Raw genomic sequence first — 17,262 nt, forward strand, 5'->3', positions numbered from 1 at the left:
CTCGGTCCCGGACCCCGGCGAGGCGTCCCTTCTCCGCTCCGTAAAAGTGTCCATCTCTTCTTTTTTTTTTCTTCTGTTGTGGCATATGCAGCAGGTGCCTGCTCGTTTTTCGTATGTGGGTAACAACATTTAACTATGTATATATATTTCCGAATTGGTTTAACTGCCACCCGCCTGAATCTATTTAAAATCTATTTTTTATTTTTTTCAACCGCCTGACCCGACCCGCGGATAAAATCTAATTTTTTTAAATTTCATCCGCCCGATCCGCGGATAATCCGCGGACTCCGCGGTTGTGCCCGCAAACCGCGCATCTCTACACTACACACAGGAAAACACTAACAAACTCAAAATAAGGCTCGACGACCTGGTGGAGTTTCATTTTTTAACGTTTTCTGCTGGTGGTGTGTCTCCGGATTTTTTTTTATGAAAAAAATGTGCCTTGCCTCAAAAAAGGTTGAAAAACACTGTTATAGATACGTCCGTTACGCCATCTGGCAACGGACGCCACTTCCTGATTGTGCGTGCGTCATTACGTCACTTTGGTTACACGCGAAGTCGCGCTCACTCTCACGCACGACAGACAACATGGCGGACGTCTTGGAACTTCACGAAGCGGGAGGCGAGGACTTCCCAATGGATGAGGATGGTAATGGGAACCTTTGTGTGTTGGTCACTGCAGCTAGATAGTGGTTTAGTTTGATTACTAAACGTTATGGAAATATTGGGGGAGTAACCGAGCTAATTGGCCAAGTAGGAAAGGGGGTCGCGCAGGCTGGTGCGGGATTGCAGGCCCTAGCCATGCTAACAGGCTAACAACGCGTCCGGGTGCTGTTGACTTTCTTGTTTACATTAACATCATGTATTCATTATCCCTTTTAACATGAACCGTTCAATTCACACGAGTCGTCTTAACTACAATTCCATACAGTTTGCCATTGCAAGTTTGCTAAAAGTGCTACTGTGGTGATGCTAAGCTAACGCATAAAGTGTGTTTGAATGAGATCAACACTGGATACTGCAAGACTATTTGCATAGTAAAATATCTTACTTGTTTTTGTTTTACACCCGCAGAAAGCATCCATAAGTTGAAGGAGAAAGCCAAGAAGAGGAAAGGACGCGGCTTTGGTGCTGGTGAGTAACCGTATTGATGTGTTCGTTTATAAATTAAAACTATTTGTTAAATGTAAACAACCCACAACTGCTATACTAGTCATCCGAGGTAACAAGTTATCTTAAGATGCTATTTATACACATCTTCCAAATTTGATAATAATGTGAGGTATTGGTGACATGCCCTTAAGCCAGCGTTTCTCAAAGTGTGGGGCACGCCCCACTGGTGGGGAATAGAGACATGACAGGTGGGGCGCGAGGAACGGGAGGAAATTTCACTTAAAAATTTTTTTTTAATTATTATATTTTTAGATTATTTTTTTTACTATGCTTTCATTTTCTATACACACTGTAAATCACTTTGTGATTCTGTCTGTGAAATCCGCTATATAAATAAATGGAAATTACCGGTACTTATTTTTACTGTAGGCTTTATATTTCTCGGTAGGAGCGAAAATTTGACAGACATAGCAACAGTAACTAATGGGGGCGGGGCTAAGCGGAACAAACTTTTGAGCGGATGGGTAGCAGGCTAATGTGTGGATCACAATTACACAAATATATACATTTGTGACTCACACCTCAAAGGTCGTCGAGCCAGAGCCAGCGCCTGCAGAGAAACAAAAATCTGACGGGCACGCACTGTGTCATTCACCGGGAAGCACTCGCGTCAAGGCAGCTCAGCCCCGAACTCAATGAGGTTTTAACATGTTGTGAGCGCGGTAAATTTGATCAAAACACGACCACTGAAAGCGCGACTGTTCTCTGCACTGTGTGAGGAAATGGGAGCTGATCATACAGCCGTGCTGTTTCACAGTGCAGCAAGGTGGCTCTCCTGGGGGAAAGTGCTGTCACTTGCCCTGTCTTGCCAAATGCATAGCTCCTCCTTTTTTTTTTGCAAAGATTGCAAAGTGGCACTTTTATTGTATTTATTATTGAACTTGATGCAAGTTATTTGATTTATTATTGAACTTGATGCAAGTTATTTGATTTATTATTGAACTTGATGCAAGTTATAACACTTTTTTTGATTTATTATTGAACTTGATGCAAGTTATAACACTTTTTTTGATTTATTATTGAACTTGATGCAAGTTATAACACTTTTTTTGATTTATTATTGAACTTGATGCAAGTTATAACACTTTTTTTGATTTATTATTGAACTTGATGCAAGTTATTGGATTTATTATTGAACTTGATGCAAGTTATAACACTTTTTTTGATTTATTATTGAACTTGATGCAAGTTATAACACTTTTTTTGATTTATTATTGAACTTGATGCAAGTTATAACACTTTTTTTGATTTATTATTGAACTTGATGCAAGTTATAACACTTTTTTTGATTTATTATTGAACGTGATGCAAGTTATAACACTTTTTTTTATTATTGAACTTGATGCAAGTTATAACACTTTTTTTGATTATTGAACTTGATGCAAGTTATAACACTTTTATTTGATTTATTATTGAACTTGATGCAAGTTATAACACTTTTTTTGATTTATTACTGAACGTGATGCAAGTTATAACACTTTTGGATTTATTATTGAACTTGATACAAGTTATAACAGTTTTTTTTATTTATTATTGAACGTGATGCAAGTTATAACACTTTTTTGATTTATTATTGAACTTGATGCAAGTTATAACACTTTTGTTTTATTTATTATTGAACTTGATGGAAGTTATTTTATTTTCTATTGAACTTGATGCAAGTTATACCACAGCTGCACAGTTATTTTATTTATTATTGAACTTAATGTTATTTTATGTTATTGAGTTCGAATGTATACAACTTGATGTTCAATAAATTTGAAAATGTTAAAGCTTGGCATTAGCGCTCTGTTGGGGCGATGGGGGCAGGTGGGGCTTGAAAACTCCCCCTTGTCCAAAGTGGGGGATGACAAAAAAAGTTTGAGAACCACTGCCTTAAGCCATGTCACTGACATGGCTTAAGGCAGTGGTTCTTAACCTTGTTGGATGTACCGAACCCCACCGGTTTCATATGCGCATTCACCAAACCCTTTAGTGAAAAATAAAATGGTTTTTTTTTTCAATTCAAGACAAAGTTATATGGTGTTTTTACCGGTGCACAAAATGAACCGTGCATGAACATCACCTTGTTCAATGAACAAAACCAACACACTGCATAAACTCACAACAAATTACACACCTGCAAATCACATGGAAAATTGGGGGGAACATTGTTCGGGGGTATCCGTAATACGCCGAAGATTTATTTACACGATGAGTCGGGTTTGTCTTGACCTCCGCGGCAGATGCTCCGCCGAACCCCTGAGGCCGACTCACCGAACCCCTAGGGTTCGATCAAACCCAGGTTAAGAACCACTGTACTATAATGAAATGAAACGATAATACATTTAAAAAAAAAAAGAGGGAACAACTCCTTACTTTGTATTCCTGTGGTTGTCTTGCACACTTTGTGTATTGGCAGGAGGAAGTTACAACAAAGAGACCACTATGCTGTTTAGTTAATGTGTTTACATGTTCAACGATTCCAATTTATCCTCCATGATGGCAGCAAGGGGCTCTAATATGCCAACTTTTCTTACCTGTTGGCACCTGTTTTTGTGGATTTCACATCCCCATAAGTCCCGGAAATTTAAAATCAAACCACAGAGGCATGGCAGAGATATTTTTGTAACATTCTATAAGCAATTAATAAATAACGTGTAACCTGGGGTTATTTTTATGGCTATTTGTACCGCAATAACGCTTGTGATTGTGCGCAGAAGAAATGTTTTTTCTTATCGTACACTATGAATAAAATTAGGGGAGTAAACAAAAGACCATCTGTACATATTTACTACGCTTGTTTTTTTAGATGAAGGTGCTAGATCGCGAATGAAGGAGGACTATGACACTGTGGAGCAAGATGGAGATGAACCAGGCCCCCAGAGATGTAAGCACTGACGCTGACATGAACATCATCATCAGTAATATGTTGTTGCCATGGCATTGATGCATGACCTTTTGATCCTGTAGCTGTGGAGGGCTGGATCCTGTTTGTGACGGGCGTGCATGAAGAGGCCACAGAAGAAGACATCCACGACAAGTTCTCTGAGTTTGGAGAGATTAAGAACCTGCACCTCAACTTGGATCGCAGAACGGGATACCTCAAGGTGAGACCGGAAGAAGCATGATGTTTACCTTCAACCTCAATTTCACTGGTATCCTACATCCAACATGTCAGTATCTTCCTATCATGTTGAAATGTTGTACTAAAGTACCATTTATATCAGGGGTCACCAACCTTTTTGAAACCAAGAGCTACTTCTTGGGTACTGATTAATGCAAAGGGCTCCCAGTTTGATACACACTTAAATAAATTGCCAGAAATAGCCAATTTGCTCAATTTACCTTTAACTCTGTGTTATTACTAATAATTAATTATATTTATCTTTGAGGAAACACCGATCATCTTAATTATTTCTCACAATAAATATATATAGAAACAGATAAATATCAATATGCAACACTTTATTTTTATATTTTCTCTAGGTGCACAAAAAACACTTAATTGAACGGTTTAAAAGAGGAGAAAACACGAAAAAAATGAAAATTAAATTTTGAAACAGTTTATCTTCAATTTCGACTCTTTAAAATTCCAAATTCAACCGAAAAAAAGAAGAGAAAAACTAGCTAATTCGAATCTTTTTGAAAAAATTAAAAAAAGAATTTATGGAACATCATTAGTAATTTTTCCTGATTAAGATTAATTTTAGAATTTTGATGACATGTTTTAAATAGGTTAAAATCCAATCTGCACTTTGTTAGAATATATAACAAATTGGACCAAGCTATATTTCTAACAAAGACAAATAATTATTTCTTCTAGATTTTCCAGAACAAAAATTTTAAAAGAAATTCAAAAGACTTCGAAATAAGATTTATAATTTGATTCTACAGATTTTCTAGATTTGCCAGAATAATTTTTTTGAATTTTAATCATAATAAGTTTGAAGAAATATTTCACAAATATTCTTTGTCGGAAAAACAGAAGCTAAAATGAAGAATTAAATTAAAATGTATTTATTATTCTTTACAATAAAAAAAATAAATTTACTTGAACATTGATTTAAATTGTCAGGAAAGAAGAGGAATGAATTTAAAAGGTAAAAAGGAATATGTGTTTAAAAATCCTAAAATCATTTTTAAGGTTGTATTTTTTCTCTAAAATTGTCTTTCTGAAAGTTATAAAGAAACAAAGTAAAAAAATAAATGATTTTATTTAAACAAGTGAAGACCAAGTCTTTAAAATATTTTCTTGAATTTTCAAATTCTATTTGAGTTTTGTCTCTCTTAGAGTTAAAAATGTCGAGCAAAGCGAGACCAGCTTGCTAGTAAATAAATACAATTTAAAAAAAATAGAGGCAGCTCACTGGTAAGTGCTGCTATTTGAGCTATTTTAGAACAGGTCAGCGGGCGACTCATCTGGTCCTTACGGGCGAGTTATAAAGAAACAAAGTAAAAAAATAAATGATTTTATTTAAACAAGTGAAGACCAAGTCTTTAAAATATTTTCTTGAATTTTCAAATTCTATTTGAGTTTTGTCTCTCTTAGAGTTAAAAATGTCGAGCAAAGCGAGACCAGCTTGCTAGTAAATAAATAAAATTTAAAAAAATAGGGCACTGTGTTGGTGACCCCTGATTTATACACATTGTAGTACAGCAATTCCTATCATTTATACATACTCTAGGTCAGGAGTGTGAGTGTGTGTGTGATATTTTCATAACCAACGCATAATCAAATCAGTTTCTAACTTTTTTTAAATGATTAATATTGTTAGAGGCCTCCAAACATGAAATAACACCCACATAGCCACTTTTACACTCCAATGGTAGTCATGCTGCATAAGGCTGAGCCAATCAGTAGCCACGACACTGAACAGCACCTTCTTATTGGTTTGTTCTCATTTAGTGGCCAACATAAGTATTCTTATTTTATTTATTCATCCATATTTATGTACAAATATTCTTAATTTAAGGCAAACTATGTAGAATATGCTTTAAAAAAACCCACAAACTGTTATGAGTAAAGCTGCAAACCTTAAAGTGTTTGTGGCGATGGACCACTGTAGTTAAAATTGTTATTAATATGAACCACTGAGATAAAAATTTGTTAAAATAATACATGAAGTTGATGATTAAATCTGTTTTTATTTACTTTTTTAGGATAAACTTGCTATAATATGAAATGTTGTCAATGGGTTTCTTCCATGATATACAAGTTCAATATTTTGATCATGAACCGCAATTAACAATGACGCTCGCTTGTGGTTTACGTTAAACTACTGCAGACAAAGGCATGCGAGGCCAGCGGTGCCGTACATATTAAACTTACCTTCGCATATACGTAGGGCTGGCCAAAATGGCACCAAAAAAAAATCACAATTTTTTCATATCTGATCACTATCACAATTTATTTTACATTAAAGATGGATTATCCTTTGCAGGATTATATAGCGATTACCATTGCATCCATACTGTTTACTACTGCAGTATCCTGTAACAGACATTTCCGCCATGTTTGATGGAGGTTATATATAACTGTCATTGTGTTCATATATATATAACTGTTTACTAGAGGTGCAACAGTACAGGTAATCCACGCTACGGTCCGTACCTGGTGTTAGGACCACACTTTTGCTTCTTTTTCAGTACGTTTAGTTGGGAGTAAATACAACTTTTTTTCCTCTCAAAATTATTTTATTTTGCTTGTCATCAAAAAGCACATTCTGCAGTAAACAAAAAGAATCAGTGGCGTACTGAATACTAAAATACTTTTACTTCAAGTTAACATGTACTAAACACTTTCAAATGGTAAATTATTTGTATTTTTTTTAATTACCGGTAATGTATTTATCAGTGCTTCTCACCAGTGCTTTGGCAAAAAAGCGGTGACTCACATTGTAGCATATATTGAATACATCCATCCATATTGAATACAATTATATTAAAATGCAGTTTGAATTTGAGGTACTGTAAAATAATGTGTATCTACACTTAAAACACGTTTAATGATTGTTTCAGGAACAAAATGTTTTTTATCCACAAACTCAAAAATGCTTTGAACAAAGTGTGTGCAGAGTTATTTTTTAAACGTGTTATATCAGAGGAGTTTAATCTTTGCAAACACAAACAAAATTTGATTTAAAGAATTTTAGATATACATTTATTAATTTTTTTCTGACTATATGAGTAGGCATGTTTATTCTCCCAGTCAGGACCAATACAGTCACAAAAACATTCTGTGCCTGCCTGCGAGTCCGCATTGAGGGCAAGATTAGAGTTGCAGCAGATAGTGAAAATCAAGTCTGTTACTAAAGTTGCTGCTTCTAAGTGTTGTGTTTCAACTTCTACAGGTAAAAGCCAGTAAATTAGAATATTTAGAAAAACTTGATTTATTTCAGTAATTGCATTCAAAAGGTGTAACTTGTACATTATATTTATTCATTGCACACAGACTGATGCATTCAAATGTTTATTTCATTTAATTTTGATGATTTGAAGTGGCAACAAATGAAAATCCAAAATTCCGTGTGTCACAAAATTAGAATATTACTTAAGGCTAATACAAAAAAGGGATTTTTAGAAATGTTGGCCAACTGAAAAGTATGAAAATGAAAAATATGAGCATGTACAATACTCAATACTTGGTTGGAGCTCCTTTTGCCTCAATTACTGCGTTAATGCGGCGTGGCATGGAGTCGATGAGTTTCTGGCACTGCTCAGGTGTTATGAGAGCCCAGGTTGCTCTGATAGTGGCCTTCAACCCTTCTGCGTTTTTGGGTCTGGCATTCTGCATCTTCCTTTTCACAATACCCCACAGATTTTCTATGGGGCTAAGGTCAGGGGAGTTGGCGGGCCAATTTAGAACATAAATACCATGGTCCGTAAACCAGGCAGGGGTAGATTTTGCCCTGTGTGCAGGCGCCAAGTCCTGTTGTAACTTGAAATCTCCATCTCCATAGAGCAGGTCAGCAGCAGGAAGCATGAAGTGCTCTAAAACTTGCTGGTAGACGGCTGCGTTGACCCTGGATCTCAGGAAACAGAGTCTAGTGTAAAGTTTCCACCATCAGTGATGGTTTGGGGTGCCATGTCATCTGCTGGTGTCGGTCCACTCTGTTTCCTGAGATCCAGGGTCAACGCAGCCGTCTACCAGCAAGTTTTAGAGCACTTCATGCTTCCTGCTGCTGACCTGCTCTATGGAGATGGAGATTTCAAGTTCCAACAGGACTTGGCGCCTGCACACAGCGCAAAATCTACCCCTGCCTGGTTTACGGACCATGGTATTTCTGTTCTAAATTGGCCCGCCAACTCCCCTGACCTTAGCCCCATAGAAAATCTGTGGGGTATTGTGAAAAGGAAGATGCAGAATGCCAGACCCAAAAACGCAGAAGAGTTGAAGGCCACTATCAGAGCAACCTGGGCTCTCATAACACCTGAGCAGTGCCAGAAACTCATCGACTCCATGCCACGCCGCATTAACGCAGTAATTGAGGCAAAAGGAGCTCCAACCAAGTATTGAGTATTGTACATGCTCATATTTTTCATTTTCATACTTTTCAGTTGGCCAACATTTCTAAAAATCCCTTTTTTGTATTAGCCTTAAGTAATATTCTAATTTTGTGACACACGGAATTTTGGATTTTCATTTGTTGCCACTTCAAATCATCAAAATTAAATGAAATAAACATTTGAATGCATCAGTCTGTGTGCAATGAATAAATATAATGTACAAGTTACACCTTTTGAATGCAATTACTGAAATAAATCAAGTTTTTCAAAATATTCTAATTTACTGGCTTTTACCTGTATACTAGTGTTAGCCATATGTTTTTTATTTTATTCTTCTGGGCTGCACTCCCAGCTGTGTAAGGGCACGAGGCACAACGCTGATTGGACACTAAACATCAAGTTTTGGGCTTGCTTGCTAGCATCAACCTGCAGTCCACACGTATCTCTTGTGACTGTGACTGCCAGTCACACTTATCTTTACATCTTGTACCAAATAAAATTGCTTCCAAGTCAATAAGCACAACCAGAATTAATGTGTACATTAGGCGCACAAGGTTATATAAGGTGTAATTATTTTTAAGTGTACACTTATAGTCCACAAAATATAGTAAGTTGATGATATTTTTTTTGTAGTAGGAAAAGTGTGGATGCCTTATTACATGTCCAAAGAGTTAATAGTCAAATAACAAAATACATTTTTGGCTGTTATGATTGATTTTTCTTTCTGCTAATAACTTGTAAATTATGTAAAGGTAAACATTTTTAAAACTATTGCTGTGTTACACAAAGTTAATGAATTGCTAAATCAAAAAGCATTCTATATTTCATATATATCACTGATTGTTCCATATCGAACATACTGTATTGAAGTGTTGTAGTTTATGTAAAACATGTTTAGATCATATCTAACATTGTATTGAAGTGTGTGGTAGTTTATGTAAAACATTTTAAAATCATATCTAACATTGTATTGAAGTGTGTGGTAGTTTATGTAAAACATATTAAACTCATATCTAACATTTTGTATTGAAGTGTGTGGTAGTTTATGTACCGGTACAACACATTATATCACATCCCCACCTTCTACCTTTATGTACCGGTACAACACATTATATCACATCCCCACCTTCTACCATCCTAGTCACGTCCGTTGTGTCCTTGGGCAAGACACTTCACCTCTTGCTCCTGATGGCTGCTGGTTCGCGCCTTGCATGGCAGCTCCCGCCATCAGTGTGTGAATGTGTGTGTGAATGGGTGAATGTGGAAATAGTGTCAAAGCGCTTTGAGTACCTTGAAGGTAGAAAAGCGCTATACAAGTACCGTATTTTCCGCACCATAAGGCGCCCTGGGTTATAAGCCGCGCCTTCAATGAACGGCATATTTCAAAACTTTGTCCACCTATAAGACGCCCCGTTATAAGCCGCATCTAACTGCGCTAAAGGAATGTCAAAAAAACAGTCAGATAGGTCAGTCAAACTTTAATAATATATTAAAAACCAGCGTGATGTGGGCGCGCACGGAGTCGTATATCAACATGGACGGAGCTGCGTGAAAAAAGCCACCCGGCCTCTTCGCGTAAACTTACCTTAACCACTCGCTCATCTTTTCTTCATCCATCCCTTCGAGTTAGCTTTTATGATGACGCCGGCTGGAAAGGTCTCTTTTGGCAAGGTCTTCCTTTTGAATATCACCATGGGTGGAAGTTTCTGGCCATTAGCATGGCAAGCTAGAACCACAGTGAAGGATGACTTCTCATTCCCTGTGGTGCGAATATTCACCGTACGTGCTCCCGTTGTATCCACAGTGCGGTTCACAGGAATATCAAAAGTCAGTGGAACCTCGTCCATGTTGATAATGTTCTCTGGCCGGATCTTTTTTTCAGCTATCTTGTTTTTACAATATGCACGGAAAGTAGCCAGCTTTTCTTGAAAGTCTTTAGGCAGTTGCTGTGAAATAGTAGTCCGTGTGCGGATGGAGAGATTGCGTCTTTTCATGAACCGGATCCCTGTCGCTTAGTAGGAGCCATTTTGTGGTCTTTACAGATGTAAACACACAAAGGAAATGAAACGTAATATCCGCGCGCTTCTTCTTCTTCTACGCGGGCGGGTGGTTGCTTACAGTAGAAGAAGAAGCGCTTCCTGTTCTATGGGGGCGGGTGCTTACCTTGGCGGTTGCTTGCATAGAAGAAGAAGCACTTCCTCTTCTACGGGGAAAAAAGATGGCGGCTGTTTACCGTAGTTGCGAGACCGAAACTTTATGAAAATTAATCTTAATATTAATCCATATATAAAGCGCACCGGGTTATAAGGCGCACTGTCAGCTTTTGAGAACATTTGTGGTTTTTAGGTGCGCCTTATAGTGCGGAAAATACGGTATAACCCATTTATCATTTATTAAAATCATATCTAACATATTGTATTGAAGTGTGCGGTAGTTTATATAAAACATATTAAAATCATATCTAACATTTTGTATTTAAGTGTGTGGTAGTTTGTATAAGTACAACATATTTAAGTGCAGTCATTTATAGAAGGGAGCTGTAAGTTATTAGTCTAAATGCAAACGGGGAACCCACAAACCTAACATTCAGACTGTTAAACTGTTAGAATTATAATGAATTGGTGGAGTATAATATCCTAAACATCGTGTTTAAATTCTACCACACAGATTTGTTAAATATAATGTAAAAGGAGGAGAGATTTTTATTCAATTGAGATATAGAATAGTGACAATAAAAAGAGCCATTTCATGTTAAGTGTTAGTTTGAGACAAACAGTTTCCACAAGCAGTGGAACAAAACAATGATAATCACTTCTCTTATTAAAAAGAATGTAAACATTGTGATGATGTAAATAAATGATTTTCAGTATCGTTTTTATTTATTGTTGTTTTTTGTTATGAAATAGAAATATTACCTTAATAGTGTCCAACAACTAATTGTCTCTCTAATTCCTTCTGCTCCTTTTCACTCACAATGTATTTTGAATTGTTGTTTGATATTTAATGAATAAAATAAAAATGAAAGTGGGAATGGAATGGACAAAAATGATCCTCTCCATCTGTTGTCAAACTTTCAGCCAATCAGCAGCTCACTACTCAACAACCATCAAAGTGGTCACTTTAATCCTCCTGATGGTTCTACAGACCATAATGCTTCTCTGGTGCACTGCACGTGACCTTTATAAAAGCACGTCCTCCTGCTTACTGGCCACAAGGTGGCAGCAGTAGCCAAGCAAGCCGAAATACAGACTACCTCCTGCAAAAATACAACTTTTATATCCAACACTGTTAACCACGTGACTACTATTGACCATATTGACTGTTGTTTCAACACTTACACCATTTACCGCCCCCAGGGTTACACGCTGGTGGAGTACGAGACCTACAAAGAGGCCCAGGCCGCCATGGAGGGTCTCAACGGCCAGGATATGATGGGCCAGCCTATCAGCGTTGATTGGAGCTTTGTCCGGGGGCCACCCAAACACAAGAGAAGGTGAGGACGCGAGTACCAGCTCACAGCTCCACTTTTCTCCTTCCAATCTAAAACAGCCATGTTATGTACGTTAGAGACAAAACATTGTTTATTGCTATGTTTATTTGGCCAATTCAGGTCACAAGGACAGGCGTAGAAAATAAATAGATAGATACCGTATTTTTCGGACTATAAGTCGCTCCGGAGCAAAAGTCGCACCGGCCGAAAATGCATAATGAAGGAAAAAAACATATATAAGTCACACTGGAGTATAAGTCGCATTTTTTGGGGAAATTTATTTGATAAGACCCAACACCAAGAATAGACATTTGAAAGGCAATTTAAAATTAAAAAAAAATAGTGAACAGGCTGAATAAGTGTACGTTATATGATGCATAAATAACCAACTGAGAAAGTGCCTGGTATGTTAACGTAACATATTATGGTAAGAGTCATTCAAATAACTATAACATATAGAACATGCTATACGTTTACCAAACAATCTGTCACTCCTAATCGCTAAATCCCATGAAATCTTATACGTCTAGTCTCTTACGTGAATGAGCTAAATAAAATTATTTGATATTTTACGGTAATGTGTTAATAATTTCACACACAATTCGCTCCTGAGTATAAGTCGCAGACTATGAAAAAAAAACTGCGACTTATAGTCTGGAAAATACGGTATTACTTGATTGATTCCTTCAGGAGAGTTCAGTCAGGAAAATTAAAATTCCAGTAGCAGTGTACAGAATTGAGATCAAATTTAAAAAGTAAATAATGGGGGTATAAATGGAAATAAAATAGAAAATATAACAATAAGATAAGAATATAGTAAGAGAAACTAGGCATTAGTGACCATGTTATGAAAATGCATTGCACTCTTATGGCATTGTTAATAGCACTTAAATAGTTACAATAACTGTAAATGTTTGTTTTGTAGGACGGGTGGACGTCGACGCAGCAGAAGCCCTGACAGGCGACGACGCTGACACCATCTTCCTAAAGATTATTTGTTGTTTTTTTCCATTTGAACAACATTTCTATTTGACAGCTAGTCGGAAGTAAAGTTTGGCTTAAAAAGTAAGCATCAGCCATTGTTGTACTTTGCTGAAGCTGCTGTAGAATCAAAAATGTTGAGACTTTTTTGTTTCCTTGGTTTTTTTTATTTGATCTTTTAAATGTGTTTTGTTGTACACAACTGTCTTTGTTTTATATGACTTGGGCAATATTAAACTTTTTGAAAATGGACTTGCATCATTGTGACAAGTGCGAGCACCTGTCTGTCAGTCTGAGCCTCTAATGCGGTCATAGGCTGAAGGCAGAAAAACATCCTCTTGGCCCCTTTTTTGATGCTAACCAATCAGCTGCTGTGGATTTCACTCGGACCTTCTTATTGGCCGGGCGAGCCATCAATCACATCTACATCCATTCACGAATGGTCGGAAATCGCGTCATCGGAAAATGTTGCCTCTTCTGATTGGCCGAATCTCCCGACTGGGCGGGCCCAACGCGTTGGGTTGACGTTGTTGTTGTAAGTGAAATTACTTTGTCGCTGCTGGTCCGGCTCGGGGATAGTACGCTCGCTTTCACACGCCAAGATGCTCTGAAGTTGATATTTGTCCTCTCTCGGAAGCCCCCTGACGTCCCGCCGAGTGCGTACTTGACTGGAAGAAGTAGCCTGTGCGAGGATGAACACGTCGCCGAAGGTAAGAAGGCACTTTGAGGCTTTCTCAACCTTTAAGCTAACGGCTAACATTAGCCGCTGATTAGCTCCAAGTAGCCACTTGCTCACCGAATCAACCATGATCGATCTTAACAAAACAATCGATAATGTTTGTCTTTTTTTTTTTTTTTTTTTACAAGAACTCACATCTTATGACGTGTTTGTAAAGTTGATACACTCGTAGCTACGGCCACATGTACACCCCCCCCCTCCTCCGTTTATGTAAGCATACATTTTTCTAATATCTAACATTTAATATATTGTATACAAAGCTGCTGGTTGTTGCTGTTTACACTTATAATTCTCTCATTTTTAACGCCTGAAACTATGACGTCACCTGTCACAAACGCAGCACGTGCGAGCATGCCTGTGTGCTTATGGAATATGAAAGTAATCACGTGTGTGCTTATGCAGCAATATGAAAGTCATCAATAGACCCGATGGTCTGGATTTGCGAGGTGAAGTCCGAAGAAGACAAAAAAAAAAAAAAAGTGCATCTCGTGTCCGTGCAGGGCCGCGTTACACTTTTGAATTATTTATACTCGCGTTTGTTGGCCAGGAGTGTCTCAGACACCACACGTTGGGAAGTAAGCCCACAAACTGGCATGTTGCTAAAATAACATGGAAGATAATATCCACAAAATATTTCAGGTCATTGTTCTGTGGTTCAATTACCATGAATTGATACCTAAACAAGTTGAAAAACTTATTCGGGTGTTACAATTTAGTGGTCAATTGTACGGAATATGTACTGTACTGTGCAATCTACTAATAAAAGTCTCAATCAATCAATCAATGTTCTTAACGCCAACGTATTCCTTTGCCAGTGTTGTTATTCTGCGTATAAGTCAGTGCAAAGTTGCAGTCGAAGATTCTCTCGATACTATTTGCTGTTTTTAAGGCTCTACCAAACCAAACAAAAAACACTAGTCAAAGATTGTGTATGCCAGGGCTATTCAACTACCTAAGGCCGGACCTCAAATGTTGGATGTTTCCTCAGAAAGTTCGTCCGCGGGCTATATTTCTTACATTATTGAAAAGTAAACACATCGGCTTTCACACTGCGCTGTAAATAAATAAATTATACTGCCCTCGTAACTCGTTTCCAGTGTGTGCGGCTAGACTGTTAACAGCAGGAAGAAACAGAAGCTCCAGAAGTTTGGAGTATTGATTAGAGATGTCCGATAATGGCTTATTTGCCGATATTCCGATATTGTCCAACTCTTAATTACCGATTCCGATATCAGAATCAGCTTTATTGTCATTACGCAAGGTAACGAGATTGAGGCCATTCCATACAGTGCGATGTGTGCATGCTAGAAAAACAATGTGCAAATATATAGAAATATAAAAAATGTAGAAGTGCAATGAATATGGTGTGAAATGAATATATACATGAAAAAACAAAACAAAAACAGGGTGGTTGGTGGAATGGGTTATTGCACCGAAGAGAAGGCAGTTATGAGGGACAATGGGGCAGTCCGTTCAGGATGGTTATGGCCCTGGGGAAGAAGCTGTTCTTTAGCCTGTTTGTTTTGGTTTTAATGCACCTGTAGCGCTTCCCAGAGGGCAGCAGGTGGAACAGGTCAGAGCCAGGGTGGGTGCTGTCCTTGATGATGGCACTGGCTCTGTTGAGGCAGCGGGAGGTGTAGATGTCCGTCAGAGAGGGGAGAGGGCGGCCGATGATCTTCTGAGCCGTCTTGACCACTCTTTGCAGCCTCTCCCTGTCTGCTGCAGTGCAGCTGCCGTACCATACCGTAATACAGTAGGTCAGCAGGCTCTCGATGGACGAGCGGTCCATCAACCCATACCGATATATACAGTCGTGGAATTAACACATTATTATGCCTAATTTTGTTGTGATGCCGCGCTGGATGCATTAAACAATGTAACAAGGTTTTCCAAAATAATTCAACTCAAGTTATGGAATAAAAATGCCAACATGGCACTGCCATATTTATTATTGAAGTCACAAAGTGCATTGTTTTTTTTTAACATGCTTCAAAACAGCAGCTTGGAATTTGGGACATGCTTTCCCTGAGAGAGCATGAGGTGGGTGGGGTTCGGGGGTAGCGGGGGGTGTATATTGTAGCGTCTTGGAAGAGTTAGTGCTGCAAGGGGTTCCGGGTATTTGTTCTTTTGTGTTTATGTTGTGTTACGGTGCAGATGTTCTCCCGAAATGTGTTTGTCATTCTTGTTTGGTGTGGGTTCACAGTGTGGCGCATATTTGGAACAGTGTTAAAGTTGTTTATACGGCCACCCTCAGTGTGACCTGTATGGCTGTTGACCAAGTATGAATTGCATTCACTAGTGTGTGTGTGAAAAGCCGTAGATATTATGTGATTGGGCCGGCACGCAAAGGCAGTGCCTTTAAGTTTTATTGGCGCTCTGTACTTCTCCCTACGTCCGTGTACCACTCCATACAGCGGCGTTTTAAAAAGTCATACATTTTACTTTTTGAAACCGATACCGATAATTTCCGATATTACATTTTAAATCATTTATTGGCCGATAATGTCGGCAGCCCGATATTATCGGACATCTCAAGTGTTGATGTTCCTTCTTTCCTTCCTCAGTTTCATTTCTTTACACGTCTTCCTTCATTTAGGTTTGTATGACTGAAAATATAAACATTACAAAAGTATAATGCCCAATGTGTATTTTACATCAGCAGGCATGGCAGGGCAAATTTATTCATAACAGCACAATTCGTACTTCAGGCAATTCAAAGAGCTTTACAGAAAATTGAAAGGGCAAATCATTTCAAATTAAAGTCAGAAAATATAATCACCATTAAAAACAATCACAAATAAGTCAAATCAATCAGATGCTGTACATAATATACTTTCAGTTTTCGTTTGTACAATCAATAGTGTCCATTGTGTATTTTACATAAATAAAATAGAATGTTTCGTTTTAATACATTCGCACAATAAACTGCAGATGTTTACGTATATAGAAATTAAACTGGCCAGGGACGTTTTTCCCGGTTTATGTGGGTAAGCACTTCATTTATGTCAAAATAGCATGGCTTCAAATTCCACCTTTATAGAGCCGTCGCTTTCACCTCACTCTATCAGCTTCCGTCTGCTACAATGTCTCACTCTTCCTTCGTGCTGGCTTCCTAAAGCAGTAGTTTATCCTCCGTATATTCAGCTTCGAAAAGATAAGGTTGTGAATCCTCATTTGTCCAAAAATATTCGTTACCAATGCTGCCATTATTAGAACACAACGCCAACTTATTCCTTTGCCAGTGTTGTTATTCTGCGTATAAGTCAGTGCAAACTTGCAGTCAAAGATTCCCTCGATACAATTTGCTGTTTTTAAGGCTCTACCAAACCAAACAAAAAGTCTGTGTATGCCAGGGCTATTCAACTACCTAAGGCCGGACATCAAATGTTGG

General features: G+C 37.9%; 2 protein-coding genes across 3 annotated transcripts in view; both read left to right on the top strand.

Moving 5' to 3' along the window:
* The first annotated feature begins 508 nt into the window (after positions 1–508).
* rbm8a (RNA binding motif protein 8A) lies at positions 509–13,384 on the top strand. The gene is made up of 6 exons (XM_061983445.2): positions 509–649; positions 1,075–1,134; positions 3,965–4,042; positions 4,126–4,262; positions 12,018–12,154; positions 13,077–13,384. The coding sequence occupies exons 1-6, from the start codon at positions 589–591 to the stop codon at positions 13,123–13,125; spliced, it is 522 nt and encodes a 173-aa protein (XP_061839429.1). The 5' UTR covers positions 509–588; the 3' UTR covers positions 13,126–13,384.
* A 312-nt stretch (positions 13,385–13,696) lies between these two features.
* otud7b (OTU deubiquitinase 7B) overlaps positions 13,697–17,262 on the top strand; it is a 94,732-nt gene continuing 91,166 nt past the window's right edge. For both annotated transcript variants that reach the window (XM_061983110.1, XM_072915542.1), the window contains exon 1: positions 13,697–13,842. The gene's annotated coding sequence lies outside the window, so the exon portion shown is untranslated. The remainder of the gene's footprint in view (positions 13,843–17,262) is intronic.

The sequence above is a fragment of the Nerophis lumbriciformis genome, linkage group LG21, assembly GCF_033978685.3.
Source record: "Nerophis lumbriciformis linkage group LG21, RoL_Nlum_v2.1, whole genome shotgun sequence".
Lineage (NCBI taxonomy): Eukaryota > Metazoa > Chordata > Actinopteri > Syngnathiformes > Syngnathidae > Nerophis > Nerophis lumbriciformis.

What these genes read in the sequence shown, in the direction of transcription:
- rbm8a (XM_061983445.2), top strand. Translation starts at nt 589, where the DNA reads ATGGCGGACGTCTTGGAACTTCACGAAGCGGGAGGCGAGGACTTCCCA. An exon ending in TGAACCAGGCCCCCAGAGAT is followed by an intron (nt 4,043 to 4,125) that starts GTAAGCACTGAC and finishes TTGATCCTGTAG; the next exon opens with CTGTGGAGGGCTGGATCCTG. An exon ending in CCACCCAAACACAAGAGAAG is followed by an intron (nt 12,155 to 13,076) that starts GTGAGGACGCGA and finishes TTTGTTTTGTAG; the next exon opens with GACGGGTGGACGTCGACGCA.